Genomic DNA, 16,116 nt, shown 5'->3' with positions numbered 1-16,116 from the left:
TCCTGCAGCTCCTTTAATGTTGCTGTAGGCCTCTTGACAGCCTCCCTGACAAGTTTTCTTCATTCTTTTCATCATTTTTGGAGGGACGTCCAGTTCTTGGTAATGTCACTGCTATGCCATATTTTCTCCACTTGATGATGACTGTCTTCACTTTGTTCCATGGTATATCTAATGCCTTGGAAGCTCTCTGCGGACCATGGCTTTTGCCGTAGGATGTGACTAAGAAAATGTCAGGAAAGACTTACTAGGACAGCCGAAAGGCGTTGTAAAGGCAGAAAGTTTTTATTATCTTAATGCATTCTATGCATTAAGATAAAAACCCTTCTGTGTGCAGCAGCCCCCCTAACACTTACCTGAGGTCCCTCTCTGTCAAGCGATGTCCACAAGTTTCTCAGCCGCCTGAGATTCTCCCTCCTTGGCTGCCACTGGTGTCAATCAAAGTCATCTAGCCAATCAGGAGAGAGAGGGGGCAGGGCCGTGTCCGGGCTTCATGTCTGAATGGACACAGTGAGCTGTGACTCGGCTCAGGTGCCCCCATAGCAAGCTGCTTGCTGTTGGGGTACTGAATGGGAGGCAGGGGCCAGGATCACAGAAGAGGAGGATCTGGGCTGCTCAGTGCAAGACCACTGCAACAGAGCAGGTAAGTATAACATGCTTAATATTTTTATAGGGAAAAAAATGAGACTTTACAATCACTTGAACTTTATTTGGAGTTAATCAGAGTCCCTTAAATGATGGCTGGTGTGTACTGACTCATATTTAAAATGAGTTTGAATGTAATTTTTTAACCACTTGCCGACCGCCGCACGACTATCTATGGCGGCGGTCAGCCCCTCACAGGCAAAGTGACGTAGGTCTACGTCGCTCGCCTGTGAGGGTTTAGGGAGCGAGCGCGCGCCGCCGGAGGCGCGCTCCCGCTCCCGCGTGGTCACGGACCCCCCCGCGCATGTGACCGGCGGACCCGATCGCCGCCGGCCACTCTGCGATCGGCGGGGGAGAGGGAGAAAGTCAGGCAGCTTGTGTAAACAAGCTGCCTGTCATTCTCCTCTCTGTATGAGAGATGATCACATGGATCTACTATGTAGATCCATTGATCACTCTGCATACAGTTGAAGCCACAGCCAATCACAGTTAGAATCACGCCCCTAGGGACACACACAGCCCCTCCCTCTCAAATAAAGTTAACCCCTTCACTACCAGTGTATTTTTACAGTAACAGTGCATATATATAGCACTGATTACTGTAGAAATGTCACTGGTAACCCCAAAAGTGTCAAAAATGTCAGTCAAGGGTCCGATCTGTCCGCCGCAATGTCGCAGTACCGCAAAAAAAATCGCAGATCGCCGCCATTACGCGTTAAAAAAAAAAACAACAAAAATGACAAAAATCTTTCCCTTTGTTAGTAAACGCAATAACTTTTGCGCAAACCAATCAAAATACGCTTTTTGCGATTTTTTTTACCAAACATAGGTAGCATAAAACAAATTGGCCGAAAATATTAAAAAATTTTGATTTTTACATTTTTTTTGGGGGGAATTTCATATAAAAAAAAGGGAAAAATATTGCTATTTTTGCAAAATTGACGCTCTTTTTTTGTTTATAGCGCGTGATCAAAAAATCGCACAGGTGATCAAATACCGCCAAAAGAAAGCTCTGTTTGTGGGAAAAAAAGGACGCCAAATTCGTTTAGGTACAGCGTCGCACGGCCGCGCAATTGTCCGTTAAAGTCACGCAGTGCCGAATCCCAAAATACCCTCTGGTCGTTTAGCAGCCAAATCCTCCGGGGCTTAAGTGGTTAAAGGAGAAGTCCAGTCAAAACCTAACTAACGCTAAACCTGCTCTGTGCCACATTCTAAACCTAATCTATCTTAGCCTGTAAAGCAAAAATCATTGTACCTGCCCAATTTTTCTCCAACAGGGAGAAAATAAAATAAGTTGATTGTTAAGATTTGCATATCTTTTAATTTTACATTTTGAATGGTGTATACCAGGGGTAATGAATTAAAATTCAAGGAGGTCCGGTCGCTAAAATTTTCATTGGGCCGAGGTCCGAATCTCAAGTCGGTGCTGACTCAGAAAGATTGTAGTCACCGTATGTCTTATCAAATCAGTGTGCCCCATAGCGTAAATATGTCGATCAGAGTGCCCCTTAACATAAAATATGCCCATCAGTGTGTACCACAGCATAAATATGCACATCAGCATGCCCCTTAACATAAAATATTCCCATCAGCGTTACCATTAACATAAAATAAGGGGCACGCTGATGGGCATATTTTATGTTAGGGGGGCACTCTGATGGACATATTTCATGTTAGGGGGCACTCTGATGGGCACATTTTATGTTAGGGGGCACTCTGAGGGGCACATTTTATGTTAAGGGGGCACTCTGATGGGCAAAAAAAAACGTGTAAATCAGCATTGCTCTTAACATAAAATATGCCCATTAGAGTGCCCCTTAACATAAAATATGCCCATCAGCGTGCCCCTTAGCATAAAATATACCCATCAGTGTGACCCTTAACATAAAATAAGAGGCACGCTGATGGGCATATTTTATGTTAGGGGGCACGCTGATGGGCACATTTTATGTTAGGGGGCACTCTGGTGGGCAAAACAAAACATTTAAATCAGCGTTGCTCTTAACATAAAATATGCCCATCAGAGTGCCCCTTAACATAAAACATGCCCATCAGTGTGCCCCTTAACATAAAATATGCCCATCAGCGTGCCCCTTAGCATAAAATATACCCATCAGTGTGACCCTTAACATAAAATAAGAGGCACGCTGATGGGCATATTTTATGTTAGGGGGCACGCTGATGGGCACATTTTATGTTAGGGGGCACGGTGATGGGCACATTTTATGTTAGGGGGCACTCTGGTGGGCAAAACAAAACATTTAAATCAGCGTTGCTCTTAACATAAAATATGCCCATCAGAGTGCCCCTTAACATAAAACATGCCCATCAGTGTGCCCCTTAACATAAAATATGCCCATCAGCGTGCCCCTTAGCATAAAATATACCCATCAGTGTGACCCTTAACATAAAATAAGAGGCACGCTGATGGGCATATTTTATGTTAGGGGGCACGCTGATGGGCACATTTTATGTTAGGGGGCACGGTGATGGGCACATTATATGTTAGGGGGCACTCTGGTGGGCAAAACAAAACATTTAAATCAGTGTTGCTCTTAACATAAAATATGCCCATCAGAGTGCCCCTTAACATAAAATATGCCCATCAGAGTGCCCCTTAACATAAAACATGCCCATCAGTGTGCCCCTTAGCATAAAATATGCCCATTAGCGTGCCCCTTAACATAAAATATGCCCATCAAAGTGCCCCTTAACATAAAATATGCCCATCAGCATGTCCCTTAGCATAAAATAAGGGGCACGCTGATGGGCACATTTTATGTCAAGGGAGCACTCTGTTGGGCACATTTTTTTTTTTTATGGGGCACTCTAATGAGCAGAACAAAATATGGCAAAATATGCCCCTAAAATGTGCTCCACATACCTGAAGTCCTGAACTGCAGCCAGGAGCCAAAAGCCGCGAACAGGGGGGCGGGGCGTGCACATAGTGTCACGCCCTAGCTCGCTGCCCGAGTGTGAGGGAGCCGCAGTCAGGAGCAGGGGGCGGGACGCGCACGTGACGTCACGCCCCCTACTCGCGCGGCGGCCCGACAGGACACCGGCTGCGAGGGAGCCGGGAGCCGGGAGTCGCAGCGAGGAGGGGAAGGACTCAACCTAGGTAGCGGGCTCGCGGTCCGGGCAGAAGCATCGCGCGGGCCGCCAATGGACCGCGGGCCGCCATTTAGTGACCGCCGGTGTATACCTTCAACCAAATACTGTTAATGAGCAATTTTCATTTTAAACTTGTGTACATAAATATCTCAGGTTTGTTCCAGATTGGCAACCCCAGTCAGTTGATAATTCCTCATGAAAAGCTCCCCACTTCATGGACCTTGAATAAATGATTAAATAAGTTGCTGGACAGCTTCAATAGGCTCAGCTATTTTGGGTGTTGGATACGATAATTATAGGTTTAAAAGGCAGCAAACACCAAAAAACATATATTCAGCAAGCATCATTGTCTAATATCTGCAAGACATCAGTTTCACTCAATTACGCCCAGCAGAAGGCATTTCCATAATTTGTTTTGAGGTTTACAATCTCGGGTCAGCTTTTCCATTTTGCCTTCATGAATGCCAATTTGTCTCAAATCTTTTTTTTATATGAGTAACAATCAAGCAATTTAAAATAACAACTCCAATCCAATTTATAAAAACATTTTGCTTTACTTTTGCATTTTTTTACAAGTCATGCACTTTACACTCCTAATGTTTTACAACCATAGCATTAAACTGGTTGCAGGAGTTTGTGCTTTACTATACAGATCTCTTGGCAGAAACAAAGGCACTTCCTATTTTGGTATTCTGTAATGGTGTAAAATAATGGTGCGCTGCAGTTAAAGGAAACCCCTACTGCCTTTAGCAGTCAACCTGATTATTGCTGCAGCCCTGGTGAAAATCCAAGTGCTACCATATTACAGTGTCCGGTGATTAAATGCTTGTCACATGGCAGGGGGGGGGGGGGTAAAGGGGAGGGCATACCTAGTATGTGTGAAAGTACCATCCACATGGGTGGCAAAGCGGAGGGCATACCTAGTATGAGTGAAAGTACCACTTACATAGGGGGAAAAGCGGAAGGCATACCTAGTATGAGTGAAAGTACCATGCACATGGGTGGCAAAGTGAAGGGCATACCTAGTATGAGTGAAAGTACCACTCACATGGGTGGCAAAGCATAGAGCATACCTAGTATGAGTGAAAGTACCACTCACATGGGTGGCAATGTGGAGGACATAACTAGTATGAGTGAAAGTACCACGCACATGGGTGGCAAAGCAGAGAGCATACCTAGTATGAGTGAAAGTACCACTCACATAGGTGGCAAAGCGGAGAGCATACCTAGTATGAGTGAAAGTACCACTCACATAGCTGGCAAAGCGGAAAGCATACCTAGTATGATTGAAAGTACATAGGTGGCAAAGGGGAGGGCCAGTGAATAAGTAAAAGCAAATGAACATAAAAAAACAACCAAATCCCCCCCCCCCCCCCCCCCTGCCGAACACACACACCTTTTAACTGAGTATAGATCTATGTTTGTTCCAAGCATGTTTAAATTTACTTACTGTTGACTGACTCGTTACCTCTGCTAGAAGTGTGAACCAAGCATCAACTACTCTTTTGAAAAAAAAAAAAAAAAATGCTTTCTAAGGTTAGGTTTCAACTTTGCTGCTAGTTTAAGGGTTATGTCCCTACCTGCCACCTTAAGGCTTCTTTCACACGGCCGCTCCGGATTTATTCTCTCCGCGGCGGGACTTTTTTTTTTTTTTCACGGAGCGGATGACACTTGTGTCATCCGCTCCTTATGTCCGCATATCATCTCATCCGTTTGGCGGATGATATGCGGACATAATGTAAGTCTATGGCATTGCGGATGTCAGCGGATGACACCGCTGACATCCGATTTTGCTTCCTTTCCGTTTTTTGAACGGATGAAAAAATAGGGTTTTGTTCCAAAAAACGGAACAGAACTGAAAGGAAGAAAATCTGATGTCAGCGGATGGTATTCCGCTGACATCCGCAATGCCATAGACTTACATTATGTCCGTAAATCATCCGCAAAAAAATAGGATGATTTGCGGACATACGGAGCGCCCGTGTGAAAGGTCCCTAACTTTGTATATGCTTTTCAAGCTGACTGTCAGTTTTCTTGTGGAACTGATTCAAGGGTCATTGGGTAGGGAGGAGGAAGCCCAATGAACATCTGTTTGCAAATCCTCCCTCCATTGAATGAACCAGTATTACGTAATTTCCCAGTTTAGAGATCTCACTCCTGGAGTGCTGGCCAGGGAAGGAGCTAATGGAGCACAATCTTAATGGGTTGGCCTAGAAACAGTTGTCAAAATCCCAGCCCCTGGAGTCCCCAAAAATGGTGTATGATTCAAATTTGCCAGCACCTTCCCAAAACTGTGTTTTTTTGTTTTTGTATTTTTTGTATGACGCCATTTCTATAAGAATACTTAATCTCTTAAAAACCCAGCAGAAAGTTTTATATTTTTAATGCATTACACTTTTCACCAGGTTTTCTGGTCTTTAATGAGGCTGCAGATAAATTGCTAATGAGGGAAAATAGGGTTTGCCCTGCTAAAGAGTTGTGTAATAATAGTGTGGAGCAGTGATGTACAAAGGTTACAGCAAGGAGAGCCAGCCTCTATTAATAAAATAGATCTTTAATCCACATAAAAGCAGGGTTTTATGGAAGCCTTGTAAAGCTTTGTGCCCATCGCTGTCTGCCGGGGGATGGAGGCCTGGGGGATGATTCTTTTAATGAGCGGATACCGTAATTTTTATGGTCAAAGGGCCTACACGTGCTGATGTAATAAAGCCTGGATACCAAAGGCTAAAGAGTGGCTTATTTTAATTAGGGCTCCCTAAAACTTCATGAACTTTTACCCTGTTCCTCTATTTCTTTTTTAAGGCTGCGATATAGAAAAATGTAAATGCTATTTTTTTTTTTTTTTTTCACGGGGAGGTCTATCTACAATTCGGTTCCTCGCAATTTTGAGAATTGTCTCTTGAAGCATCTCTTTTCTATTATCAGTCATATTTCCATCCCTTATGCTTGACATTATTGGGATACAGGGCTTGGTTAAAAAAAAAACAGATTTAAGAGAGGCTACTATAATTGCTCATCTTGTTGCCATGCATTCGTTGCTGCAATGCATACATGTAGACAGAACTTGATTGCACAGGAGATCAGCAGCAGACACGTAGAAACACATGGGAAAGAGTTGAAAACAAGTATTTGATTCAAAATTAAAATTGCAATTGTTTTGATACACAGTGCTTTAGCAAAAGAGTATACATTTACATTTAAGAGTTGGTTCACACTATGGCGACACGACTCTGCACTACTTCGGGAGGCGACTTGTCAGTCCCGTGCACCGCGACTTCGGTGCGACTTGCACGAACTTCATATAATGAATGTCTATGCAAGTCGCTCCGAGGTCGCCCCGAAGTAGTACAGGACCCTTTTTCTAAGTCGGAGCGACTTGTGTCGCTCCTATTAGAACGGGTCCTGTAGCAGTCAATGGACCGCGAGGGACCGCGACTTGTCAGGCTGACAAGTCGCCTGACAAGTCGCGGCACTGTGAATGGGGTCTGAGGCAGAAACTCAATGGTCGTTTATCTTTCTACCAGCGCAACTAATGTATTTTGGCATTTTCGTCAAAGTTTTGTTTTAAACCAAGAACTTTTGTTGTTGTTATAAGCAAGCATTAAGATAATGCCATGCTTGTAATTAGGAATGGAAGATGTAATAAGCTAATTAATTTGTATCAGTTATGAAGAATATAACAAGTTTCAGTCTCATTACCACAAGCACTTAAAAAAACAAAAAACATATTTTTGCTTTTAAATAGTTTTTATGGCAAGTCAGGGAATTATTAGTGCTATGAACACTAGCTGTATTTTTTTGTATAGTTTAAAAAATCAGTGTTAAGTAGATAAACTAATTTTCTGTAAATTGCCAGGCAACTGCTGTGTGATGTCCTCAGCAGACCGCCATTAAAAATGCACACACGAGAACATTAGCTTGCATTTATATTGTACAATTTAATTTGCTGAGTCTGCAAATTATGAAACTTACAACTTTTCTCTTAAGTAACTAGTTTAGGCCTTTCTCTAGGAATAACACTGACAGATGGTTTTCAAAGTGATTATTTCGGCATAGTATATTGTAATTAAAGGAAACCTGTCAGAATGGTAGTTTGCTTGTGCAAGTGAAGCTCCATCTAGCAATGGCCGTTTATGACCTCTGCCAAGAAAAATTGGACCACTGCAGCTTCTTGCGCATTGACTGACATTCTGTAAAGGGGTTACATGAATAAGAATTTGAGACCAAATAACAAATCTATGTAGTTATAGCATGAATGTTGGCATATATAAATAATTGGAAAATATTAACAGGATTGAAGTGGTTTTGAACCTCAGACATGAAATATGAACAAATTATAGCATGGGTGCCAAACACAAGACCCAGGGGGGCCAAATCTGGCCTACCAGGCCATTTCACTTGGCCCTCACACCTCTCCTGCAGCTACGGCACCCCCCTCATCTCCGTCCCCATGTTTTAGCAGTCAGCAGCAGAGAGGAGGAGAGAACTCCTTCGCCAGATCTTGCGCTTCTCTGTGTAGCCACACAGAGGCTCATGTCCAATACCTGACAGTCTCAGCAGGCAGGAGGACAGAACTGCCTCATAGAGATCGTGGGCCTCTCTGTGGCACTCTCTAGTCTCAGCCTCCCCTGGTCTTAGTATTCAGCAGCCTCTGGCAGCTGACTCCAGCCTTCCTCTGGTCCTCCTTCAGACCCTGCATTCTCTGCTTCCAAGCTCCACCCCTAGATTCTTCTGGGTAGAAGCAGGACATGGTAAGGGGGTTGCGCTGTCATTTAAGAGAGTGTGGGGGACTCATGACTTCTGATCGGGGACGAAGCTCTTGACATCTGATTTTAGGGAGGAGGGGGGGGGTGCTCTGGACATCTAGTCTTACCGATGCAACCGGCTCTTTGGAGATCAGTTTCCCATAAATTGTTCCAAACTTTTATTCCTAATTTTCGATCCCTGAAGACGGGGGGTGGGGAGTGGGGAGTCGAGTTTAAAAGTGAAACTATAAGGCATGGTTCCCAATACTGCATTGCAAGAACGAATATAATACTGATACTTTCAACACAGTGATAATTGTTCATCTGATAGGATTCAGTGGAATTGAATGAACAGTCATTGTTTTGCATGCCCCCATCCACATTTTTGTTATTCTAGTTTTAGTTTATCATGGATCTCAAACTTATGGCCCTCCAGCTGTTGAACTGCAAGTCCCATGAGGCATTGCACGACTTTGACAGCCACTAGCATGACTTGCAGAGGCATGATAGGACTTGTAGTTCCTCAACAGCTGGAGGACCATAGTTTGGGGACCAAATAGAAAAGGGCTAGTAACCCTGTCAAATTTTAGTGGCCCACTGCACTGGGGAGAATCATCCTCTCTGTTTGTCTAAGTGACCATTGTCACTGGGACTGAAAGTTTGTGGGTTGTAACTGGAATAGGGAAAAAATCCTCAAAAGGGGACAATTGTTCTGGTGAAAACTTCCTAAGAGGGAATTTCCTCATTTTTGGAGAGAATTTGTGTTGTGTCTATGAGAAAGGAGGTGAAATAAATCATTGCAATGGGAAATATGCAGCATGAAATAAAACTGATGAGTTTTAACCCTCCCCTACCCTATCCCAAAAAAAAGTTTTGGCTTTAGATATACATTTAGCTTTCATATTATAGTTGACAATTTTGTGATCACTGTTTTTTCCAAATCTCCTGTCTAATAAATCCCCTTTACCTTTTCACACCCTGTGTTTCTTGAAATAATTTTCTTAGTTCTACAAGTCCCTTATAAATTGAACAACAGCCATTTAAAAAGTCTGCTAGCACCAACTTCTGGTAATGGGGTTACTGTGAAGACAAAGAAGTAATAAAATGTTGTCTTGTGTTTCTTATTTTTATAGGAAGCCGACTCAACAAGGACCTGAGGCATTATCTCAACCAGAGGTTCCAGAAAGCTTCCCCTGACCACGAACTGCAGCAAATCATTCGAGATAATCTATATCGCCATGCAGTGCCTTGTGAGTAGAGTATTTTACAAGACATCAGCTCTTATTTCCTAACCTGTCTAAGAAATAATTTCTGTTGCCTATAAGAACCTTCTAGAATTTGGTTACATACTCCTGTTCTGCACTTTTTTTATTTGGAGACTTTGATTTATGTAGACTTTGGATAGGCTGGAAATGAGCAGAGCGAATTTCAGATGGTTTCTGATGAACTGGTCAAAATTTGAGCTGTCGGTTGGCACCACTCCACCCAACATCCTTCATTCTGAAAATCAAAGGAGCCGGGCAGAAATTGTCAGCTGATTAGTGCCTGCAGACGATTAGCTGTAGCTGCTGTTTAGGCATCCATGGGTGCTGGCTATCAGACTAGAAGAGACAGCAGCGGGCGATTGTGTGGATGTGGGAATTGATAGATTTGCATGGCCAGCCTCACAATGTATTGTATATCCTAATCCAAGAACAAAAATTTGAATATATAGCAACTTACCTGTCCTTTGGTGTGGTGACTGCATTTGTTTTTTTCAAGAAAATTTGTGTCAAGTTAAGAAAATACCTGTTAATCTTCCCTTCAATTTAGTATCCTTCTAAATTAAGCAAAACTTAAAGAGGAACCCCCTTCCCTACAAGAGAAGACAACAATATAGAGTACATTACAAATAATTGAGTTCAGTTACCTATACCTCTCCTTATTGTGGATCCCTTTTCAGGCTGTCTCTGTGAATCGGGTGTCTATTCTCCTGTGTCACCATTTTGAAAACTATGTCATCCTACGCATGCGTGAGGTGGAATGTGTGACGTCTTTTCCCCCTCAATGATACACTCATCAGTGCTAAAAGGTGGGGGGGTTACACCAAATAAGTCACACGGCACATGCACAAGGATGAAACGTATGACGTCATGTGCTGCTTCTCACGCATACCCAGTGTCAGAATACTCACAGCTTAGGCATCTTAAGTATGGGATCTCCCTGAAGAAACATAGAACTGCAGTTTTTACTTAAAGAAACATAGAAAAGTTACAGCAGAAAAAAAGACAGAATAGTCCATCGAGTCTGGCTGTTTTCTCTTACGTCCTCTGACAGATGCAGCCTCTTCCAAGTTTCATCACTATTGGGTAATGGCGCCCTTGCAGGAGCAGGCTAGGTAGTGAAACGTTATTAGAAAAGCTTTAACTAGACACACCTTTAGGGGCTGTTCCTCTAGACATTACCCTCAGACACATAGAGCTTATTAATCAGTTTCTTGCTGCCTAGCTCAGGAGTAGGACCTAGGATACCCTGCTGGGACTCCAGTCTCAGTTTTTTGTTTTTTCTTTGAAAATTCTACAAGATTGACGTGATGGCATCCTCGGATGCTTCCTTTGGCTGCAAAGTTTTGAGCGCTGCGGTTTGTTGAAGAGACATGTTTTCTTTCCTTGGGGTGAATTTATGTTCTGGGGTAGCCCCTGTTGGTTGAGCTTTTGTTGCCCTGTTGGCCACATTTTGTTCTGGCTTTGTTGGCACGTTACCATTCTGTTGGTTGCGTCTTTTCCCACCCCTCACACCTACACTGCTTTGGGACATCCCAATAGTGATGAAACTTGGAAGAGGCTGCGTCTGTCAGAGGACGTAAGAGAAAATAGAATTTTTGTAAGAACTTATCGTAAAATTCTTTTCTCTGAGTCCTCTGACAGACTCAGCCCCCGACCCTCTATTTTGGGGTTGTTTGTCTTCCTGTACTGCTTACTATGAAACTGATTAGTAAGCTCTATGTGTCTGAGGGTAATGTCTAGATGGACAGCCCCTAAAGGTGTGTCTAGTTAAAGCTTTTTTAATGAAGTTTCACTACCTAGCCTGCTCCTGCAGAGGGCGCCATTACCCAATAGTGATGAAACTTGGAAGAGGCTGCGTCTGTCAGAGGACTCTGAGAAAATAATTTTATGGTAAGTTCTTACAAAAATTCAATTTTTTTTTTTTTATACATGCTTTGTATTTTTCCTTTTTTTTTGTTTTGTTTTGTTGGTTGTTTGTTTTTTCTTTAACTTTTTTGAAGGCACTAGTGACGTTGCCTTCTCAGGGGGGATCTCTGAGGCTGGGGCTACGTCACTAGTGCCTTCAAGGGAACCAGGAAGCGGACAGAAAAAAGACAAGTATGTTTGTTTTCAGTGTTGCATGCTGATATGAAATTTAGAAAAAAACGGGGAAAGGTTTGCTTTAAAGCATTGAGAAAAGAAAAGAATCTTGCCAGGCTTTCTTTTGTAAACTACTAATTCCTCTTTCCCCAATATAATGCACATAAAGGGAGGAAGCCCTTTTAGTAGTTCAATCAGGAGAGCAGCCTGGTTGACAACCATATAGTTAAATCAATAAGCGTAGCTACCCAAGGGTAGGAAGTGTGTTATTCGCAGTATATATATATATATATATATATATATATATATATATATATATATATATACGTATATGTGTGTGTGTGTAAAAAAAAAAAACAATGCAGTTACTATATCTAAGGACTGCAAAATATAATTTTTTTGGGATTTTCATATGCTTTAATTTGTTATTATCCGATTACCCACAAAGTTTTCCAGATGTCTTCTGCATTGTACTCTGTATTTGTTGTTGCCAAGTTTGCCATTGTAGAGTTTTGTACAACCCCTGTCTTTGAACGACCTTTTCACTTTCAGATCCAGATCCCTCTTACCCTCCCCCTCAATAGTCCTTCTTTCAGGTGCCATGTATAGCTCTGCAGAAAGTGCCAATTTAACTTTCAGAATTGTTATATTTGTCGATTTTCATGTTGAGTTTGTGTATTATTAATGCTTCTCAAATTCTGTAATAATAGAGAAGTACTATAGTCACCTAAGGCAAAGATTCAAATACTTTTTTTTTTTTTTTAATACATGCAACAGTATATGTCGTGTTTTTTTTTTTTCTTTCTTTTTTTTTTTTCTAGCACCCTTTTTATTGATTTTTTTCTGCTAATGTTGATCATCTTAGGTGTAATTACTTACTTTTTAAATACAGTAGATACATTTTTGTAGCACGTGAAGTACAAGTAGTCCCATTATGTTTGTGGGAAGTAAAGAAGGACAATAAGACTGAAAGTGGAGCTAGTGTGTTAGGCTTACCTTTGTGCTTTGGCAATCAAAGGTGGCCCTTTTTCCACATTTTAGAAAGGCGAAAGGAATGGCTATTCATTTTGACCCTGGAACTATAATACAAGGATATCTACTTTACATACAGCGTTCTGAGTGGACTATGCCTGCAGCATCTGAACGCTTGCAAATTATGCAGAGCGGTAATACATGTCTGCGGAAAGTCGAATTACATGAAATTGTCTTAAAATAGGAGCTTTTGGCTGAATAAGAGCTGAAGTTTGGATCTGAAATTCTTCAGCTCTCTAAATTCCCTCTAAACCTTAGTTTGCTACAAGTCAAAATAATGATAATTTCCTATCACGTACCACCACAACACAGCGCTTAGACCTTGCTGCCCATCTATCAGCTACTTGTCCACTGAGAGTGGACTTGGAAGCACCATAAAATGATGGAAATGTTATACATTGTTCTGCTTCAAACAAGGGCGACACGGGTTTGATTTAGTGTCCTTTTATTTAAAAGCTTTATAGGGTAACAGAGCGGTGTCATTGATATTCCATTAAAAAATTCTCTGCCAAACAATAGCTTATAGTATATTCATCATGCCTCGTGGCGGACAACTAAAGTGAAAAAAAAGTAGCGCAACCAACATCCCCTTGTCTGTAGCCTGTGTGTGGTGGAAACCACTTAGAATTTATTGTTGAGATTTATTGAGCTTTTAAGGGAAGGAACTGAGTATTATAATTGAGAGCTAGAGTGAGCATGGCCCAAGAAAAATGTATCTTTGTATGTGTATTCTGCCCATATTAAAAGAATTCGGGAGCATGTTCTGATCTCAAAGGCATCTGTCTGGGATTAAAAAAAAAAAAATAATAAATTGCAAGGAGATTGAGGGGATTTAGGGCATAAAGCACGGTAGATTTCTAGTTTTTATGTTGTGAGCAAACTTTTTATTTGTACCTTCAGAAACCTGTTCATCTACCTTGAACCCAGTGAGTTCCTAACTTCCGGTGGTAAACCGCTTCCTCTACTGCAATAAAATTCCAAGAGATAGCAGTAAGGGTGGAGATATATTCCGGAATAGTCTGCAGTGTTATTGTGTTCCGCCAGTGGACAACACTGGAGCTTTCCCTGCCAGCAGAACACATGAAAAAAACCCAGATCCATGGAGCAACTTCAGTACAACCACACTGCCCATAGATGGATCAAATTTTGGCCATTCCCTGCTGAACCGGTGTTCCGTGAGAATTACCTACCTGTGAGAAAAACCTACCCTCGTCACTTCCGGTTCACGGCAGTGTCTGTAACGCGAGCAGTTACATTAAAACAGCTGTGCTGCACTATGAGTCATCTCCGCTCCTGTCACTGTCACTACCCTGATCTTGGCTAGTAAATATAAAAGCGGCGGCGGGTGTATGAAAATATAAATCATGGAGCCCAGAGCCGCTTTTATATTTACTAGCCAAGATCAGGGTAGTGACAGTGACAGGAGCGGAGATGACTCGTATCGCAGCACAGCTGTTTTAATGTAACCCCCGCGCGGGTAGGTTTTTTCCATGGACACCGTGATCGTTTCCTACTAGAAGGCATTCGCACTAGTCTGATCCTCAGCTCTTCCAGTAGGTATCCGGGGCTGTGAGCATGCGCACTGCTGCGCTGCTCAGCTGTTCCTGGCAGGAAGTGACGAGGGTAGGTTTTTCTCACGGGGTAGGTAATTCTCACGTTACACCGGCCGAGATTAAATCCGTCTGTGGCTGGCTTAAAGTGTTTGTAAAGTCACATTGTGACTTTGCTAGTATCCCCTCCCCTGGTTTATGCAGTTATTACCTACAGTGTGGGTGTTTTTTTAAAGTGACAAGGCTAAATACCTTTTCTCACACCGCAGCTGGGCTGTCACGTGATCCCCATCCATTCTACTTCTCCTATCTAAGGAGCAGTGTTATTTCGTCGACTAAATTAACACTATTTTAGTCAACTAAAATATGACTAAAACAATTCAGATGACTAAAATACGACTAAAACTAAAATTACATTTAAGTGAAAAGACTATAACTAAAACTAAATTGAAAATTGACATCAAAATTAACACTACTGCTGGCCATTTCTAAATTGGCAACACAATTCCATCTAGAGCCTGTAATAATAGCACAATAAAGTTTAAACATGTATTGCACTACCGCATAAGCAGAAGTATGGGGCATCTACTAAACTGCTGAAAGAGAAAAAAATTAAGAAAAAGGCTTTTCTGATATTTTCTCCTAATATTTATTGCTGGTAATATATTCAGGTAATATGTGCAATGACATTACAGACAATAGAGTTTACAGTTTTTTGTATTTTAAAGTTGCACTTCTGTTTGTCAAAAAGCAATATTTTTCTTTTCTTGTGACAACACTGAAGAAATGACACTTTGCTACAATGTAAAGTAGTAAGTAGTAAGAGTATACATCTTGTATAAAAGTGTAAATTTGCTGTCCCATCAAAATAATTCAACATACAGCCATTAATGTCTAAACCGCTGGCAACAACACACACCCTAAGTGAAAATGTCCAAATTGGGCCCAAAGTGTCAATATTTTGTGTAGCCACCATTATTTTCCAGCACTGCCCTAACCCTCTTCGGCATGGAGTTCACCAGAGCTTCACAGGTTGCCACTGGAGTCCTCTTCCACTCCTCCATGATGACATCATGGAGCTGGTGGATGATAGAGACCTTGCGCTCCTCCATCTTCCGTTTGAGGAAGCCCCACAGGCGCTCAGTAGGGTTTAGGTCTGGAGACATGTTTAGCCAGTCCATCACCTTTACCCTTAGCTTCTTTAGCAAGGCAGTGGTCATCTTGGAGGTGTGTTTGGGGTCATTATCATGTTGGAATATTGCCCTGCGGCCCAGTCTCTGAAGGGAGGGGATCATGCTCTGCTTCCGTATGTCACTGTACTTGTTGGCATTCATGGTTCCCTCAATGAACTGTAGCTCCCCAGTGCTGGCAGCACTCATGCAGCCCCAGACCATGACACTCCCACCACCATGCTTGACTGTAGGCAAGACACACTTGTCTTTGTACTCCTTACCTGGTTGCCGCCACACATGCGTGACACCATCTGAACCAAATAAGTTCATCTTGGTCTCGTCAGACCACAGGACATGGTTCCAGTAATCCATGTCCTTAGTTTTCTTGTCTTCAGCAAACAGTTTGTGGGCTTTCTTGTGCATCATCTTTAAAAGAGGCTTCCTTCTGGGATGACAGCCATGCAGACCAATTTGATGCAGTGTGCAGCGTATGGTCTGAGCACTGACAGGCTGACCCCCC

The 16,116-nt window shown here is 42.3% G+C and overlaps 1 protein-coding gene across 7 annotated transcripts in view; it reads left to right on the top strand.

Annotated features, from left to right (window-relative positions):
- Nucleotides 1–16,116, top strand: part of MAGI1 (membrane associated guanylate kinase, WW and PDZ domain containing 1) — a gene marked incomplete at its 5' end in the record, with an annotated part of 797,934 nt that overhangs the window by 370,451 nt on the left and 411,367 nt on the right. For all 7 annotated transcript variants that reach the window (XM_082266002.1, XM_082265998.1, XM_082266000.1 and 4 more), the window contains one exon: nt 9,632–9,748. In XM_082266002.1, coding sequence (XP_082122128.1) covers nt 9,632–9,748 — 117 coding nt within the window. The remainder of the gene's footprint in view (nt 1–9,631; nt 9,749–16,116) is intronic.

This window comes from Pelophylax lessonae (genome assembly GCF_965119305.1).
Source record: "Pelophylax lessonae genome assembly, chromosome: 8".
NCBI lineage: Eukaryota > Metazoa > Chordata > Amphibia > Anura > Ranidae > Pelophylax > Pelophylax lessonae.
The sequence above is the reverse complement of the archived record's forward strand: the minus strand, read 5'-3'. Positions and strand labels throughout refer to the sequence as shown.